Source organism: Eucalyptus grandis, chromosome 2 (genome assembly GCF_016545825.1).
Source record: "Eucalyptus grandis isolate ANBG69807.140 chromosome 2, ASM1654582v1, whole genome shotgun sequence".
NCBI classification, from domain to species: domain Eukaryota; kingdom Viridiplantae; phylum Streptophyta; class Magnoliopsida; order Myrtales; family Myrtaceae; genus Eucalyptus; species Eucalyptus grandis.
This window is the reverse complement of record NC_052613.1, coordinates 35838789-35853939: the sequence shown is the minus strand read 5'-3', so window position 1 is coordinate 35853939 and position 15151 is coordinate 35838789. Positions and strand designations below refer to the sequence as shown.

General features: G+C 38.6%; 1 protein-coding gene across 2 annotated transcripts; it reads right to left on the bottom strand.

Annotated features, from left to right (window-relative positions):
* Positions 1–61: 61 nt before the first annotated feature.
* Positions 62–4751, bottom strand: LOC104430388 (protein NDL1). 2 transcript variants are annotated; one of them, XM_010043123.3, is made up of 11 exons: positions 4510–4751; positions 4289–4388; positions 3862–3959; positions 3637–3734; positions 3175–3235; positions 2993–3079; positions 2493–2570; positions 2340–2396; positions 1743–1798; positions 949–1084; positions 62–584 (listed from the first exon to the last, which is right to left on the bottom strand). In XM_010043123.3, the coding sequence occupies exons 1-11, from the start codon at positions 4567–4569 to the stop codon at positions 345–347; spliced, it is 1071 nt and encodes a 356-aa protein (XP_010041425.1). In that variant the 5' UTR covers positions 4570–4751; the 3' UTR covers positions 62–344. The 2 variants fall into 2 exon arrangements, with proteins under 2 accessions (XP_010041425.1, XP_010041431.1); XM_010043129.3 differs by having other exon boundaries at positions 3637–3725; positions 4510–4750.
* Between the last annotated feature and the right edge of the window lie 10400 nt (positions 4752–15151).

The window sequence follows — 15151 nt, the reverse complement described above, 5'->3', positions numbered from 1 at the left end:
TATGCCTCCATCTTAAGGCCGCTCGTGCAAAGAAAAAACTTCACTGGCTATATTTCACATGAAGAAAGAATTTTTCAAACAAGCTGCATAAAAAATGATCCTTAAACGTAGAAGAAGTGTACAAGGAGTTTGCCTGTCACTGTCGGTATACAAATTCAACTCCTAAAAGAATGTTGCCGTACTTCTATATACATGAGATGTTGAAGAATGGATACAACAATTTCCATTTGAGTATCGACAAAATGAAAGAATATTCATCCCCCAGGTATGTAAGCACCTACAAATGCTGCAACAAACAGTTAGAAACTAAACTACAATCTTCCTTTTTTCTGTCTTCCCTTCCATCAGACCTCGCTAGCTACACGTGTCTTGATCGGCTTGAGCTTTATCCCCAGACTCTCAGGTGACAAAAGCTCCGGCGCTATGCAAGATTGGCTTGAGGGGCTAGTGGGACTCGATTCATTGTTTAGAGAACATACAAAATGTGGTGGTCTATAGTAGCCAAATCCCATAAGAAAGAACTCAATCGGGATCAACATTGCATAAGGATGCTCTTCTGTCACCAAGGAACCACACGCCTGAACCTGCCAAAATGAAATGACTATCTTCAGAGGAAGTTGGTGAGCACTAATGAAAAAACAATTAAATGCAAGTTCATCTCTTTTGGTTCCTGAATGCAAGAGAGAGGAAACCCATTAAACTGGCTGGGCTAAAAACAAACTAAGCTAAAAAGTCAACCACCAGTTTGAAGATGATCCAATCATCAGACGATGAAAGCCATGGGTTCCAAATCAGCTCCTCTCAGCTGGTCTTACTTCTGTGCTTCACTAAGATATTGTATGATCATTTTCCGACTTTCTAAAACCTTTGAACATGTCTAAAAGTCCATAGGTAATCTTTAGTAACAACAAAGAAAATATTAAAGAAGCAACAATGTGAGAACACTACCTCAACAAGAGCACAGACTTTCCTGTCCATTTTGGCACTCATGTACACTGATTCAGCATGGAATGGACTGCTCTCACCCACAAAAATGAGTGTCTTGCAGTGCAAATTCTTCAAGCTGTCTGTCAGATCATGCCTCCTGAAAACATAGGGATCAGAGATTATGGGTCTCACTGAAAAATAATAGTTTCTTGATTTAGAAATGCCCCATGGCATCACAACTCCATATGTACGGACATACATCGCAACCACAGATCGATCAATCTGCCAAAGTTATCCAGACAGGAGGCTTGTTATCACTCTTAGCACAGGGACAAAGATGGGGAATGTAAAGCAAGTCTGATTGCTGAACGAGGAGACTAGGTTATAGCTCATCTTTCACATTGTTCTGTGTCTTCAAGCATTGATCCAGATTATGCACTATATGGTGCTTTGGGTCGACAGACAAGGTACAAACTGAAAGATACGGATTGCCAAAGAAGCAAATATCATCACATCCAGAAGATTAACCATCATGATTAGAAGCAACTCGTTATCGTCCTGATGATTGGTTTGAGGCAGTTTCATGTCATTAGGGATTCGAGATCAATCACTAGTTCTATGTCTAAAAACAGGTTCTGATTCAAACAATGACATTATTATAAGCTACCAGTTTCACAAGAAACTTTTAATCTAAAGTGCATTTAACTTTGGTCAAATGCACTATCAGCACAGCTACTTGAAACCCAAAAATACAGTAGTCCTATATAGATCATGTTAAGATGCATTGAGCACCAGTTTATCAGTCTGCCACTTACCTATTCATGGCCTCAAGAAAGCGCATGACGTTCAGACTTTGTCTTTCATCCAGCAACTGCAGGCACATGAGAAGATTGAGCGCATCTCAGTTGTGCATCCATATTTAAGCATTGAAATGACAACCCAACATAAACTGAGTCAGCCAAATAAATCCCAGTATAAAATAAGCTGACAATAATGAGTTCATAATCCCAAAAGAACTTCATGCTATTGATAAATAAATTTGTATTCATCAACAAACTGAACACATGAGGACTAAGCCTGTCACAAGTCCAGAGTTACAACTCACACAGGATCAACTCAAGAAACAAAACATAAATCCCGAGATTCACATAAAGGTCTGGAGAAGTAAGGACGGCTGCACAACAAACAACTTTGCAGGCATTTAGCTTCATTCCAACAAATTCTTCAATATATTTTGCTACATACCCGATTCAAAATCAAGTTGTCATAATGCAAAATCTCAATTATCTCAGGATTTCATTTTCATAAGATTTGTATCGATCCACCAATTGGCAGAAAACGTAATTCTGCAACAAGGACAGAGATGAACTGATCAGTTCCCAAAAACAAGCATCTGGCTGGAAACTGCATACCTTTCGACAAGTTTGAACGACGTCAGATTCTGAACCGTGCATGCTGCAGCGAATTTCCTATTGGAGTATTGTAACGTTACTTAAATGGTCGAAAAGAATAGCCCGCATAGGCAGCTATCCATTGCTTCTCACACTGACAAAGTGTAAAAATACCTTACTGAAGTACCGCTGGAGAAGAAACTCCTTCAATAAACCACACATGCCATAGAAGTACAAGAGGTTCAGCAACACCTACAAAAGATAATGTCTTCAATAACTCGTTCATACTCCAACTTTCTTGTGCCAGAAAAGTCAACTATTTCCAGAGCACCAACCGCAGAGGATGTAACTAGGTTGCTTGTAAATTACTTTTTTCCAGGAAACAAATGTGATTGCTCTGTGAAAAGGACGAATTGACATTCGACAGCTACCTCTTTTCCAAGTAGCATATGAAGAATTAAATGATAATCCACCTCATAGATTGGAATATATAGAATTAGATCTGCACAACGGACAAATAAGATAAAAAGCCCTAGATTATATTTAAAATTGTTGGATACAAAAAACTCTTTTGTTCAAAACTTGCGGTAGTAATCTTCTAGTGTTCATCCTTACTGCAGTGACTGTATATTATATTATCCGGACGCAAAAGACCAGGTGATTGAGGCTAGAACCTTGTTATAAAGCCATTCAGTCCATGAAGGTGCCTTGCAAATTGGGGAAACGAGAATCAGACCAAGAACCCTCTCTTTATACTTGAGCTGGCAAGTCCAGGAAATAAAATATCAATGTACGAATGACATATGGGAGGAACAAAAACAAGACAGAAAAGTGGCTTTGGTATGCTAATACTTACTGAAAAAAGAGTCAGGATGTAAGCACCGGCTGTTACACCTAAGCACAGAACTTCCTTCAGCCTGAAACAAACTCCAAGTCAAGCAAAAGAGAAATTGGAAGAGGTGAAAAAGCTCCTTTACACAAACCAATTTCAGAATCTAATTTAGAGCTACTTTTTGAGGAAACTTGACAGAAATCATGCTGTTGACTTTTGACCTAAATTGAACTTAGACATGCTCGGGGTCCAGCTAGCAACTAAACAATGTTAAAGAATGATATCATATAAGGATAAAAGTCAAAAACACCATCTTTTTCAAGCAAGCGTAGGTATGGTATGGTTATCCATGGGAATAATCTTTTCATGCAATCTTATGGGTAGGTTTTGACTTAGAGGAAATCAGCACAGCCACTATCCATCCGGTCACATACATGTCATAAGGAGAGTAACAGAAAAGCTAGAGAAACTAAAATGTTATCGTACCCAAAGAAGTCAAGCACTTCAGCAATCTGGTCTGCAAGGTCATCGACACTGAGAATCGGCGCATCCGAAGAAATCACATCAGCACCCAACTGCAATACCTCTTCATCAAATGGCAATGGCCAACAGAGGCTCTATTAGAACCACCGGCAAGCATACCGACTTCAACGCGAATCATAGAAACACGCACATGACACCGAATTACATAAATGCCACAATAATACTAACCTCATGCCCAGGAGCATCAATGTGGTAAATGCAGAAGTTGTGCAACAGCAGAGAAGCAGCATCCGGGCAAAAGAAGAGACCTTGGAAACACGACACATCTGCACATAACACGGCAAGCCCCGAAATTGCGTTAGTCCCCACATCGACCAACGGCTACAAAGAATTGTCCGATAAACTGAGCCAATCACAGTTCACACCAAAACCCCTCATTGCACAAAGGTAACACGTCCTTTCGGACTACAATTAGCTCCGCCAATCAAGTCGGATCGACAAGACATAACTCAAACTAATCCTATCCACAATGGGAAACGAATTTCAGGCACGAGGCAAAGAGCTCACAACAACAATGGGGACGCTATGACTAATTATGCGCATCAACCCATTAGCAACAACAGCTCGAGTGGCCCGAAAACGGGCAAGAACGTACAATTGAGAGCGACGTCGGGATACGTTATGAGGGCGGGCTTCTCCTGATCGCCGCAGACGAACACGGAAACCGAACCTTTGCTCGTCTTCACCGCATGCTCCTGAAATCCCCCCCAAAAAAAAAAAAAAAAAAAAAAAAACGAAGGGCAAAATGAATTAATCAGTGAGAAAGATAATGCCAAGAGCTTGAAGTGGAAGCTACTCGAGCTAGCTTCTACCTACCTTCCCTTCGAAAGGTACGGCGTCGACGTCGACGGACACTGAGTCGCTCGACTCGGCCATGACTCGGCTCTCTCGAAACCTCAGAAAATGCAGCAGATGCTCTGGCCCAGAGATACCGACCAGAACGAAGCTTGAAAATCCGAATCTCTCTCTCTCTCTCTCTCTAGAGGTTGCTTTTGCTTTCTCTCTCTGGCTTCCACTGTCTGGTATTCTCTCCTCGCTTTCTTCTTCTTCGTGCCGGAGAAGGAGGGGGGCGATATGACGCTAGTGCCCTTGCACGGACGGAGAAATAACGGGAGGGAGACGCCCTCGCCGTTCGGATACGGATTTACGGTTTTGTCCTCCGGCCGAGGTTCGATGGCCTCCGGTCTGGTTTTTGGCCTGTTTCGGTTGAGACCGAAGTGACCGTTGGAGGGGCGGACCAACGGTCGGTTGCGGGGTAGAATGGGGCGAGCGGTCGCTGTCTTTCGAGGGTGAAATCGCTGACTGGAACAGACAGGAACAGAGGTGGAAAATGGGAGAAAATGTACGACAATTGAGTTTTTTTTTTTTTTTTTTGAACAGAACGACAATTGAGTTAATGATCGAGAAAATTCATTATGCAAAATCAGTTAATAGAGACAGCGACCGTAGATTTAAGTAATGAAGACATTGTTTATTATTTTTTTTTGATCCGGAAACCGCCGCAAATAATGAAGACATTGTTTATTATTATTTTTTTTTATCCGGAAATCGCCGCACAACTGGGACCTTGCGTTACAAGTAAGTCACGCAATGAGGGCGAACCTCTATCTTTCTGATTAAAGGGTCAAGACGCGAACCAACTGTCCACCGCAGGGTAAGTAACATTATTTATTATTAAACTTTTTGCAAAGTATTAAAATCAAATCCCGACTTTATTTTATCTGCACCAACTCTTGGTAGTGTATTTTTTTGTTTTTTGTTTTTTTACAACGTCATTTTTCCACATAAATGAATTGTTGACGTAACCACTGGGAGTTGGCTCCAGTGCCCACCCTTCTAAGTTGGAAGGGGGAGATGGGGTCAAATCCCCACAGGTGGAGGATTGGGATAATGACGATTTTATTTCGGGAGTGGGTTTCGACTCCCACACCCCGCAAGGAGCGGGGACAAAGTGTGAGTGAGTCTTAAAGTAGGATTAGAGTAGACGACAAAAAAAAAAAAAAAAAAGAATTGTGGACGTGAGTTATCGCTTGTGCTAACCTCATAATTTCCCTAACCTCATCCAAATTATTAAAAAAATTATCTCATATCACTTGAGAATGGGTTGTAAATGATCTTCAAATTTATGTAATCTCTCTCCGCTTATCGATTTAAGTTTTTGAATGGAAATTTCAAACATCGTATAAGAGCCAGTCCTATCTCTTGCACGAATATAACATGTAATCCTCATTAATCAAATTTCATAAACTAGTTTATATGTGAGAGGAGGTATTGAAATACTGTCCTACATCATTTGGGTACCTTCCTCTGCGTTTGTATTTGCTCCCTCAAAAGTCGATACTCGGTCATGTCGAAAACTTGGTGAAAGATGTCCCACATCACTTAAACACCTCCTCCTCTCTATCGCGTGTATATTTGCTACCTAAAAAGGCGGTGCTCAGTCATGTCGAAAACTTTGTGAGAGATGTTGAATGGTGCCCCCTTCCCCCGCCCCTCTCACGCATGTTGTTATGATGTAGCAACAACGACCATGTCGCATTCGCTCGGACTCTAGGATGACGTTTTCCAGACCATCGTTGTGCTTGGTCCTCAGTGGCACTACCAACCTATTTGGATGATGGTCCATAGATTCGTGGCTCTCTCTCTCTCTCCCCTATGTTTATGTGGATGCAACTATGACGACCATGTTGCATGCCTAAGTCCGGTACATCAGAACCTAACCGTGGTCGGGCTCAGTGGCACTGCAACAATTTCTTCAACCTTCCTTCCCTCTCTCCTCCCAAAAAATAAAAATAGAAGTTGAAAAATGTTTGATTAGTGCTTTTTAAGGTATCATTTGTGTCCGGCCAAAGCAAAAAAGAGACCACTTGTGACTCTTGCGCAGCACTTAGAAAGGAAATGTATTGGCCACGTTTTACATTTCCTTTTTTGCTTATTTCTATGTAAAATAAATAGGGACTCGATAATCAAAAAATTTTAAAACTCCAATTGAATATTTTGCAAAAGTCCAAAAACCATTTAAATTTAGTACTTTATTAAAAAAAAAAAAAGAGGCCAATCCTCCATCACACATCTAGATTCATAAATAGAACTTATTAGCATTTTCTACCCTCTTAAGTGTAAATTTCCTCGCGATGCTTTCACGAATGAAAAACACCAATCAAATGTCGTCACTTTGAACTCCAACGCTCCCAAACTCTAAAAAGCTGAGGAAGTTTTGGCTCGTGTGACTTATACTCAGTGTGAAGACGTGCTTAATAAAAGTTCAAGGAGATGGTTAAGGGATAGAGTCGGCGAATTAGACCGATGTCGATAGTCAATTGAATAATATCACCTCAAGTGCAAATTTACCTTAAACTAATTGTTTTTATCATGAAACACCTTAAATTTGTATGAATGTGATAAATTTAACCCAAATTAATTTTTTTACCATAAAAAACTCTAAACTGTTGTATTTATAACAAATTTATCTATCGTTAGTTTCCATTAAATTATATTAATATCACAAAAATCATGAACTGATACATCTATGGCAAATAGAGAGTAAAACTACAAATTAATATCTTCGTCAACTGTTACATATTATTTAACTCATTAATTTAACAGAAATTAATATAGGGTAAAATTATCATAGATATATCAATTTTAGAGTTTTTCATAATCAAAAAAATTAATTGAAGACAAAATTATCATATATATGTATATATGTATTTGAAATTTTTTGTAGTATTAATTCAAACCAAATTCACACGGAACTTGCCCAACGGACTATGGCGATGGATGCGGCGGACGAAGAAAGGCTCTCATCCAAGCTGGGCCACCAACGGCAACGGGTAGGAGGTTGGGGGTGTGTAATAAAAGGCTCGGAGGAGGGGCATTTGGGAAATTTGGCGAGAGGGCATAATACAGCTGTACGCCAACTGGACCAGCCGCAAAAGGCGATGTCTCCCCTCCCCCGAGCCCTCCCCAATTTCTGCTTCTTGATGCGCCAGCTCAGATGGCGTCTTCGCATTTTCGTGGATCGGGTCTTTTTGTCGGATCCCCGCCACGCCTTGTTAGAATCCAAGGCTCCGGTTTCGAGTGGTGCCGGATCTTTTTACCGCCCGGGTTAGTCTCCACGTCCGAATATGACAGTCGCGTTCTGTACACGCGGATCCAAGAGAATGTGCAAATGTGATGATTCACCGACTTTTTCGACTTTCCAAAAGAAAATGTGCTTACGCTCACGAGATGATTTTAGTCTCCCGTGAAGATAAGTATACCCCCTCACAAGCGATGTTAGATCGCCTTGACATATCATTAGACTCGATATTATGGTATTTGTGTATCCATAAGCGCATTATATCAAGCAAGCTAAATAGCAGTGGCTTGCGGACCAGATTATCTTATAGTTATAAGATCGTTACATGACATCGTTTAGCTAATTCAGCTCCTACTTCTTATTGCTACTCCTCCAATGTCATTGTAGAGTCTAATAAAAAATGGTGGCTTATCATTGATTGGGATAGCATGGAAAATGAAGAAAATGTAGGGCTCAAAGAAATTGAGCCTATAATCAAGAAAATTCAAATGCAAAAGTAGTAATAATCCCATTTACCTATTTTAAGTAACAAAGACACTATTTATCATTAAGCTTTTGCAGAGTAGTAAAGCTAAATCATGACTTTTATTTTGTCTACATCGATTCTTTGAAGTGTGAATTGCCGCTTGTGCTGACTTCACAATTTCCACAACCCTCTTTCACATATTCGAGGCTTGTACCTTGGACAAGGCCATACCGCACTCGTTTGGCAACTCCAGATCTATCTCTCTCTCTCTCTCTCTCTCTCTCTCTCGTGTTGTTGGACCCTCATTGTGCTCGGACGACGCCTTGTGACCTTGCCAAGCTTTTTCTCTTTCTCTTTCTCTTCCCTATGTTGTCGTGGTGGTGGTGCAACTGTGTTGACGATGCTACATTTGCCTTAAGTCCAACATATTGAAACCCGTATATTGCACTTCACCTCATCATACCCAAACAATGTGGAATTCGATTCATTTATGCCCCTTTCGCCATTCTCGAGTCGAAGCTACACTTTGTCTCTTTCTCTTTCTCTTCCCTATGTTGTCGTGGTGGTGGTGCAACTCTGACAACGATGCTGCATTCGCCCAAGTCCAACTTATTGAAACCTAATTGTGTGATGTAACCTGATCACAAGTTAAGACAAATGCCACCTATATATTATATATCACCTTATCATACCTAGATGATGTGGGATTCGATTCATTTATACCCCTTTTGCCATTCTCAAGTCGGAGTTGCATTTTGTCTGAGCCCCAAAATCTTTGTGATCACTCTTACTCTCAACGAATTAGTTTGTTACAAGCCTACCAATTTTTTGTGGTTCATCCTTGAACCTCACACTTTCAATTGGGTTTTGCTCTGATACCATAATGTTAAGCCCATTAGCTTCAAGATACCAGACCAATGTCGATAGTCATTCATGATGAATTCCGGCGACAGATCCGATTTGACATCGGATCCTGGGTAAAGGAAAGACTCATATGAGTTGGCCGTGATAGGAAGGAGGTTGGGGGCGTAATAAAGGGCTGGAGAGAGGGGTCTTTGGGTAATTTGGTGAAGGCATGATATCGCTGTACACCACCTGGACCACCCGCCAGGGACGGTAGCATCAAAAGATGAAATTGCCTAGAAAATATCAGGTCCCCTCAGTTATAACTACGTCGGATTTGCACAAGTCCACTAAATACTGCGAGAGAGGGGAGAGAGAAAGTCTGAAATTTTCTACAACGTGGGCCCGCGGATTACACGTGTCGAGCATTTAGTGGACTTATACAAATCCTGCGTGTCCATCACTAAGGTATCCAATATTTTCTCAGAATCTCCCCTCCAATTTTTGCTTTTGATGTGCTAGCTCGGATGATGCCATCAAATTTTTCGTGGACCTGGGTCCTTTTTCCTTTTTTCATGGATCCCATGCCTCGGAATAACATGACTTGGGACCAACCAATTAATATCCATCGAACAATGGCGATCATGTAAATTCTACATCATGCGGCGTAAATTGTCAATGGTGTGCAAATTCGAGATCTTAAAGATGGCACGAAGAGAATGAGTAAGTGTGATGATTCGAGTATAAATGGCTATGAATATGCTTATCACTTGAATAATCCTTTTAAACTATTTCAACTCAACTTGCTATTGCTTTTCACTGGTGCTGGTATAATGCCTAATCAATAAATAGAAAAAAGTTACTTCTTTATTTCCGAAAACAATTCAAAAAACTAGCCCATACCATTTTCATTTTTTTTTCCTCGCTTTTTTCATTTCTTTCTTTTTCTCTTCCTCCCTTCTTCCTCTAGTCAATATCTGGCCATGGCGAGGGCTAGCAACCGGCCATATGAGGTTTGGCGACCTCTTCAGCCCTTTGCCTAGCCACAATCAAGGGTCGACCTTAGGGGTGTGCATGGTTCGGGCGGGCGGTTCCCAACCTAGAACCAGGAACCACCCGCTAAAGACCAGTTCTGAAAAATTGGAACCGGGATTTACCCATTTGTTGCATGGATCCACCTAGATTTGGACCATACCAACGGTTCAAATCCCTGTGGATCCATGGAACCGATTTTGACACGAAACAATTTTGATTTTCAACATAGAACGACTACGTGACATTAAAGCAAGCCAAAGAAAGAAAAACCAAATTTAAGTACGTGGAGATGCGGACGGTGGGAGAAGTAAACGCGGCAAAATGGTGATAGGATTAGGAGCCGGAAACAAAGGGAGTGAGATGAGATCTAGGGTTTTTTTTTTTTTTTTTAATATTAAAAAGGTTCCGGTCCGGTCCGGTGGGCGGGCGGGCGGATCCGCCTATGGAACCGGAAACCGAACCGGTACCCACCGGTTCTTATAAATTGGAACCGGAACCGGACCGGTTCCCTCAAGAACCGCCGGTTCCGGCGGTTCGGTCCGGTTCCGGCAGTTCGGGCGGTTCCTAGGTATTTTGCACACCCCTCATCGACCTCGCCCAATTGTCATAAGGTTGGCCTTGCCGAGGGCTGGCGAGATTACCAGCTCTCATCTAGCGATGACAAGTTAGAGGAGAAGAAGAAGAGAAGGAAAAAAGAAAGAAAATAATTTTTTTCATAAAATTATTGAAAAATGAAAGAAATGCTATGTCACAAAAATATTTTAGGGTCATACTAAACGTATTTCCATTCCTTTTCTACTTTGAGAATAGAAATTTTATGCAATTATTAAACGTCTTTGAATGCTCATAAACTCATATAGAGAATAGAAAAAAAGACTATTTTTAACAGAAATTATTTTTAGAAAGAGAATATTTATCAAATGCACCTTAAATTTATTTTCTCAGTAGAAATGAAAGATGAAAATTATAAATATAAATATGTGTGTGTGTGTGTGTGTGTGTGTGTGTGTGTGTGTGTGTGTGTCCCGGGGGGGATTTCTTTTGCTGACAATACCTATTTGAGCATCACTGTGGTTCTTAGGTATTAAAATTTAATGTCATACTATTAGGTTTTACATCTCTCAGAAATTTCCTAGCATGTGTGGCTTGTTCTAATTAATATTCTTATGCAAAAGGTGTCTCGCGTTTTATTAAAGTTGTTCTTCATTCCGTGTTAAGGCTTTTTCTAAAGTCAATAATGAAAATAACATCTTGGATTTTTTGGAAGCTTGTTTGATGAAGCTTTGATGAAGCTGCTACAGGTCCAATTGGAAAAGAACATTTTGAGAAAGAACAGGAGGAATTTTTGTCAGATCTAAAGTATATCCCGAAGAAGATATGTGATCAAGTGTATGCTTAATATTACTCTGCTTGTATTAGTGTTCTTATAGAATATCTAGTAGGAAATAACTAATCCAAGAATAGTGGGTGAGTCTCCTAGAGGCGAGGCAATACGGGAAAGGGAAAACGACACAAATAGTCCATGAACTTTGGTCTAAAGTGCAATGTGGTTCTTGATCTTTCAATTTGTTTAATGTGATCTTTAAACTTTATCTCATTATGTAATGTAGTCATTGAATTTGTTTAATGTGGTCCATGGATTTTTAGTATATGTTTAATCTAGTCAATAAACTTTTATGAAAAATATTCAATATTGTCCATAAACTTGAATTAATTGAAGAACAATATCGAACATTTTTACTTAGTTCGGGAACTAAATTGAACAAACACCAAAAGTTTAGGTACCACGATGAACAAATTTAAAGTTCAAGGATTACATTTCATATTGAGCCAATGTTCGTGAACCATTTGTGTCATTATTCCTATAGGAAATGCACATCATTATAAATAATACGGGTAGTTGATAGATTGGGAGATAAAATCTCCACCATTAGATTAATGAGAGATGTATGGTTGTAGTCAAAGGAGTACCCTTATATATAGGGGTCTATTTCCCTTCATTTGTATCATCTCAATACAAATCTAGAACTTCTATAAAGTTTTTCTCTCTACAATCCTCGTGAGCGTGGTAATAAAGGTTGACTTTAGAAATTAGTAAGGCTGATTTGGAAAGAAACTTTTAAGAAAGGCTGCCTTAAGAAATTAGCAAGACTGACTTGGAAATTTTTTTTTAAAGCCCCACAGGTAAAGTAACGCTAGATCAACTAGCCCATGTTGCTCTTCCAGTTGCCTCTCCATAATTATAATGAAAGTTTGTGCTTGCAAAATAGCGTGTATGAGTAAAAATTTCTCTTGGCTGTCACGTTACTCTAGTTGCCTCTCCATATTATAACGAAAGCTTGTGCTTGGGGAAGTGTATGAGTAAGAATTCCTCTTGGTTCAATTCATCCAATGGAACCTCTTGCACCTAAAACTGAGTTAAGAGAATTGTAATTTCAAACTTAAAGTAGCAGTTTGCCTAGCGAGTACCATCTACCTCTGGGGGATTTTTTGAATGCGGAACACTATAGGGAGATGTCAAGTGGTTACAACATAGATAAATTTGAGAAGTTAAAGTGTAAAATAATACAAGTTGTGAATGATATGCCAGGTTATGACATCCCAGATCTTTTAGAAAGATTTACATCATGTTACAACCAAGTATTATGCTTTTAACATACATTTTGAGTAATTGTTCACATTTATGGACCCGAAGTATAGAATTATTTTGGCCATGTAGTTTGTACACAAACTAATATGGTTGGAAGTCCATATGAAAAAGCAAACTTGTTTCCCTATATAGAAAAATAGGAAATACAACAGAAAGTAAATGTCACTGTTCACAAGATTAATATGAGACTTGTTCATATGAAGTGAACATTGTTGAACGTGGGATGGATTTATTTTGCTACGGGATGCATGGGTGCATCGTGCGTGTTATGCATTGGCATTGTCTTAAGAAATAAGGGTCTGATACCAAGTTAAAAAGAATAATATGGAAGAGAGAAAATGTGAAATTTGTGTATGTTTTGATGTACATATTAATTAATGAAGAATAAAGATATTATATCAATCAAGATATGCACAATTAAAGGGAAACATATATGCAATCTACGTGAAATCTTGAAAAATATAGATAATCAACATGAATATCATAATTATCTCGGAGATAGAAAAATTATCCTAGACAACCCCTAATTATCTTTAACATTGAGAAAGAATAGGAGGACCTTTTATCGGAACTAAAGGATATCCCAAATAAGACATGTGATCGTAGGGTAAGTGTAAGCTTAATGCCTAACCTATGTTATGAAGCTGTTTCACCATTCAAGTAATTTTCATGATGCTTGTGTCATGGTTGGAGATTTTCCATGCTTGTTAGGGTTTCTTGAATTCTTTAAAATATTGCTAAAGAAGTGTGCATTGTTGTACATTGTTGTAATTAATGCGAGTAGTTGGCAATGTGTGTGGTTGTTCCATTGTGTAGATATAAATGATATGAATGGCCAAAACATCATTTGGGTTGCAAATCTCCCCCCCCTCCTCTCTTTTTCTTTTTTTAGTTAAAAATAATAAATCAGAAGTATTTCACATATATTTCAATTTACATATTAATGAAAATACATCAGCCTATTTATAAACTTTACTAAATAATTATTTTAAGATAATATTTCAATTGAGATATGCATAATCAATTGAAAATATACATACAATCTTGAGAGATACGATACGAATAATCGACATTAATATCATATTTATCTCTAAAATAGAAAAAAATTATCCTAGAGAAATCTCAAATTATATCTAATAATTTTTATTGGTAAAGTATTCTCAAAATAGTAAACTATGGTAACCTATCACGAAGAGAGGGACCTGGCAACCGGAGTTGTGGACTGGAGGGCGAAGGTGGATGGCCATGAAAAGGGCATAATACAGTTGTACCCCACTAGGAGCAGCGCCAGCTCGGACGGTGCCATCAAGTTTTCTGGATTGGGTCTTTTTGTTGGATCTCATGCCTTCGAGTATTGGGCATGGCAATATTGAATGGTGGGAGTTTTAAGGGTCCTTTTATGCAATAGGGCAAATGACAGAAATCATCTTGGTCCTTTAACTTTTAATTTATTTAATTTAATCCATAAAATTTCAATTTATTCAATGTCGTCCTTAAACTTTTGGTGTATGTTTAATATAATCTCTAAATTATATGATATTTGAAGCGAATTTAACCTTACAAAGTATTTAACAAAATTTTGACTTTTGAAACTCAAGTTGGTTTGTGTTGAATTAAGTAGCAATTGATGAATATTCAAAAGGGTGATTCGTGACAATTCAATCATTGGTCTAGTTACACCTTTCATCTGGTTAGAAGTTCTTCATTTTAAAGGTTTTTCATTCAAAAAAATGTTTTTAATCTACTTGTTAAGAGACCAAATAAAAGAGAACTTGCGTTTTTTAATGAGTAGACTGTGTTCAAGATCTACGTGCAATTAGAATTTCATCAAATGCTGTAAAAGAATTTAGGGCAATAGGTAACACATCCCCATTTCAGAAACATCTCATGAGACAAGAACAAGCTAATATGACTTCCTTAATGAACATAGACCAGGTGTACTATTTACGTTAGATTGGGCCAATGGTGCCCATTAAATATTTTCAAATATTGAATGGTTTTTTCTTTTAAATAATGTGATTACTTTTTTTTTTTATTCGATTCGTGTCACAATCGAGTAACTACTTTTAGATAGTGAAAAGTAGTGATAGTGGCTATCAATGTCAGTTTTCACTTTTAAGCAACAAATAACAAAAATAGCGTATGGAGACTTCCTTAATGAACATAGATCAGGTGCACTATTTACGTTAGATTAGCCCAATGGTGCCCATTAAATATCTTCAAATATTCAATAGTTTTTCCGTTAAAATAATGTGATTACTTTATTTTATTTTATTTTACTTGTGTCACAATCGATTAACTATTTTTAGATGGTGAAAAGTAGTCGATAGTGGCTATCAATGTCAGTTTTCACTTTTAAGCGACAAATAACAAAAATAGCATA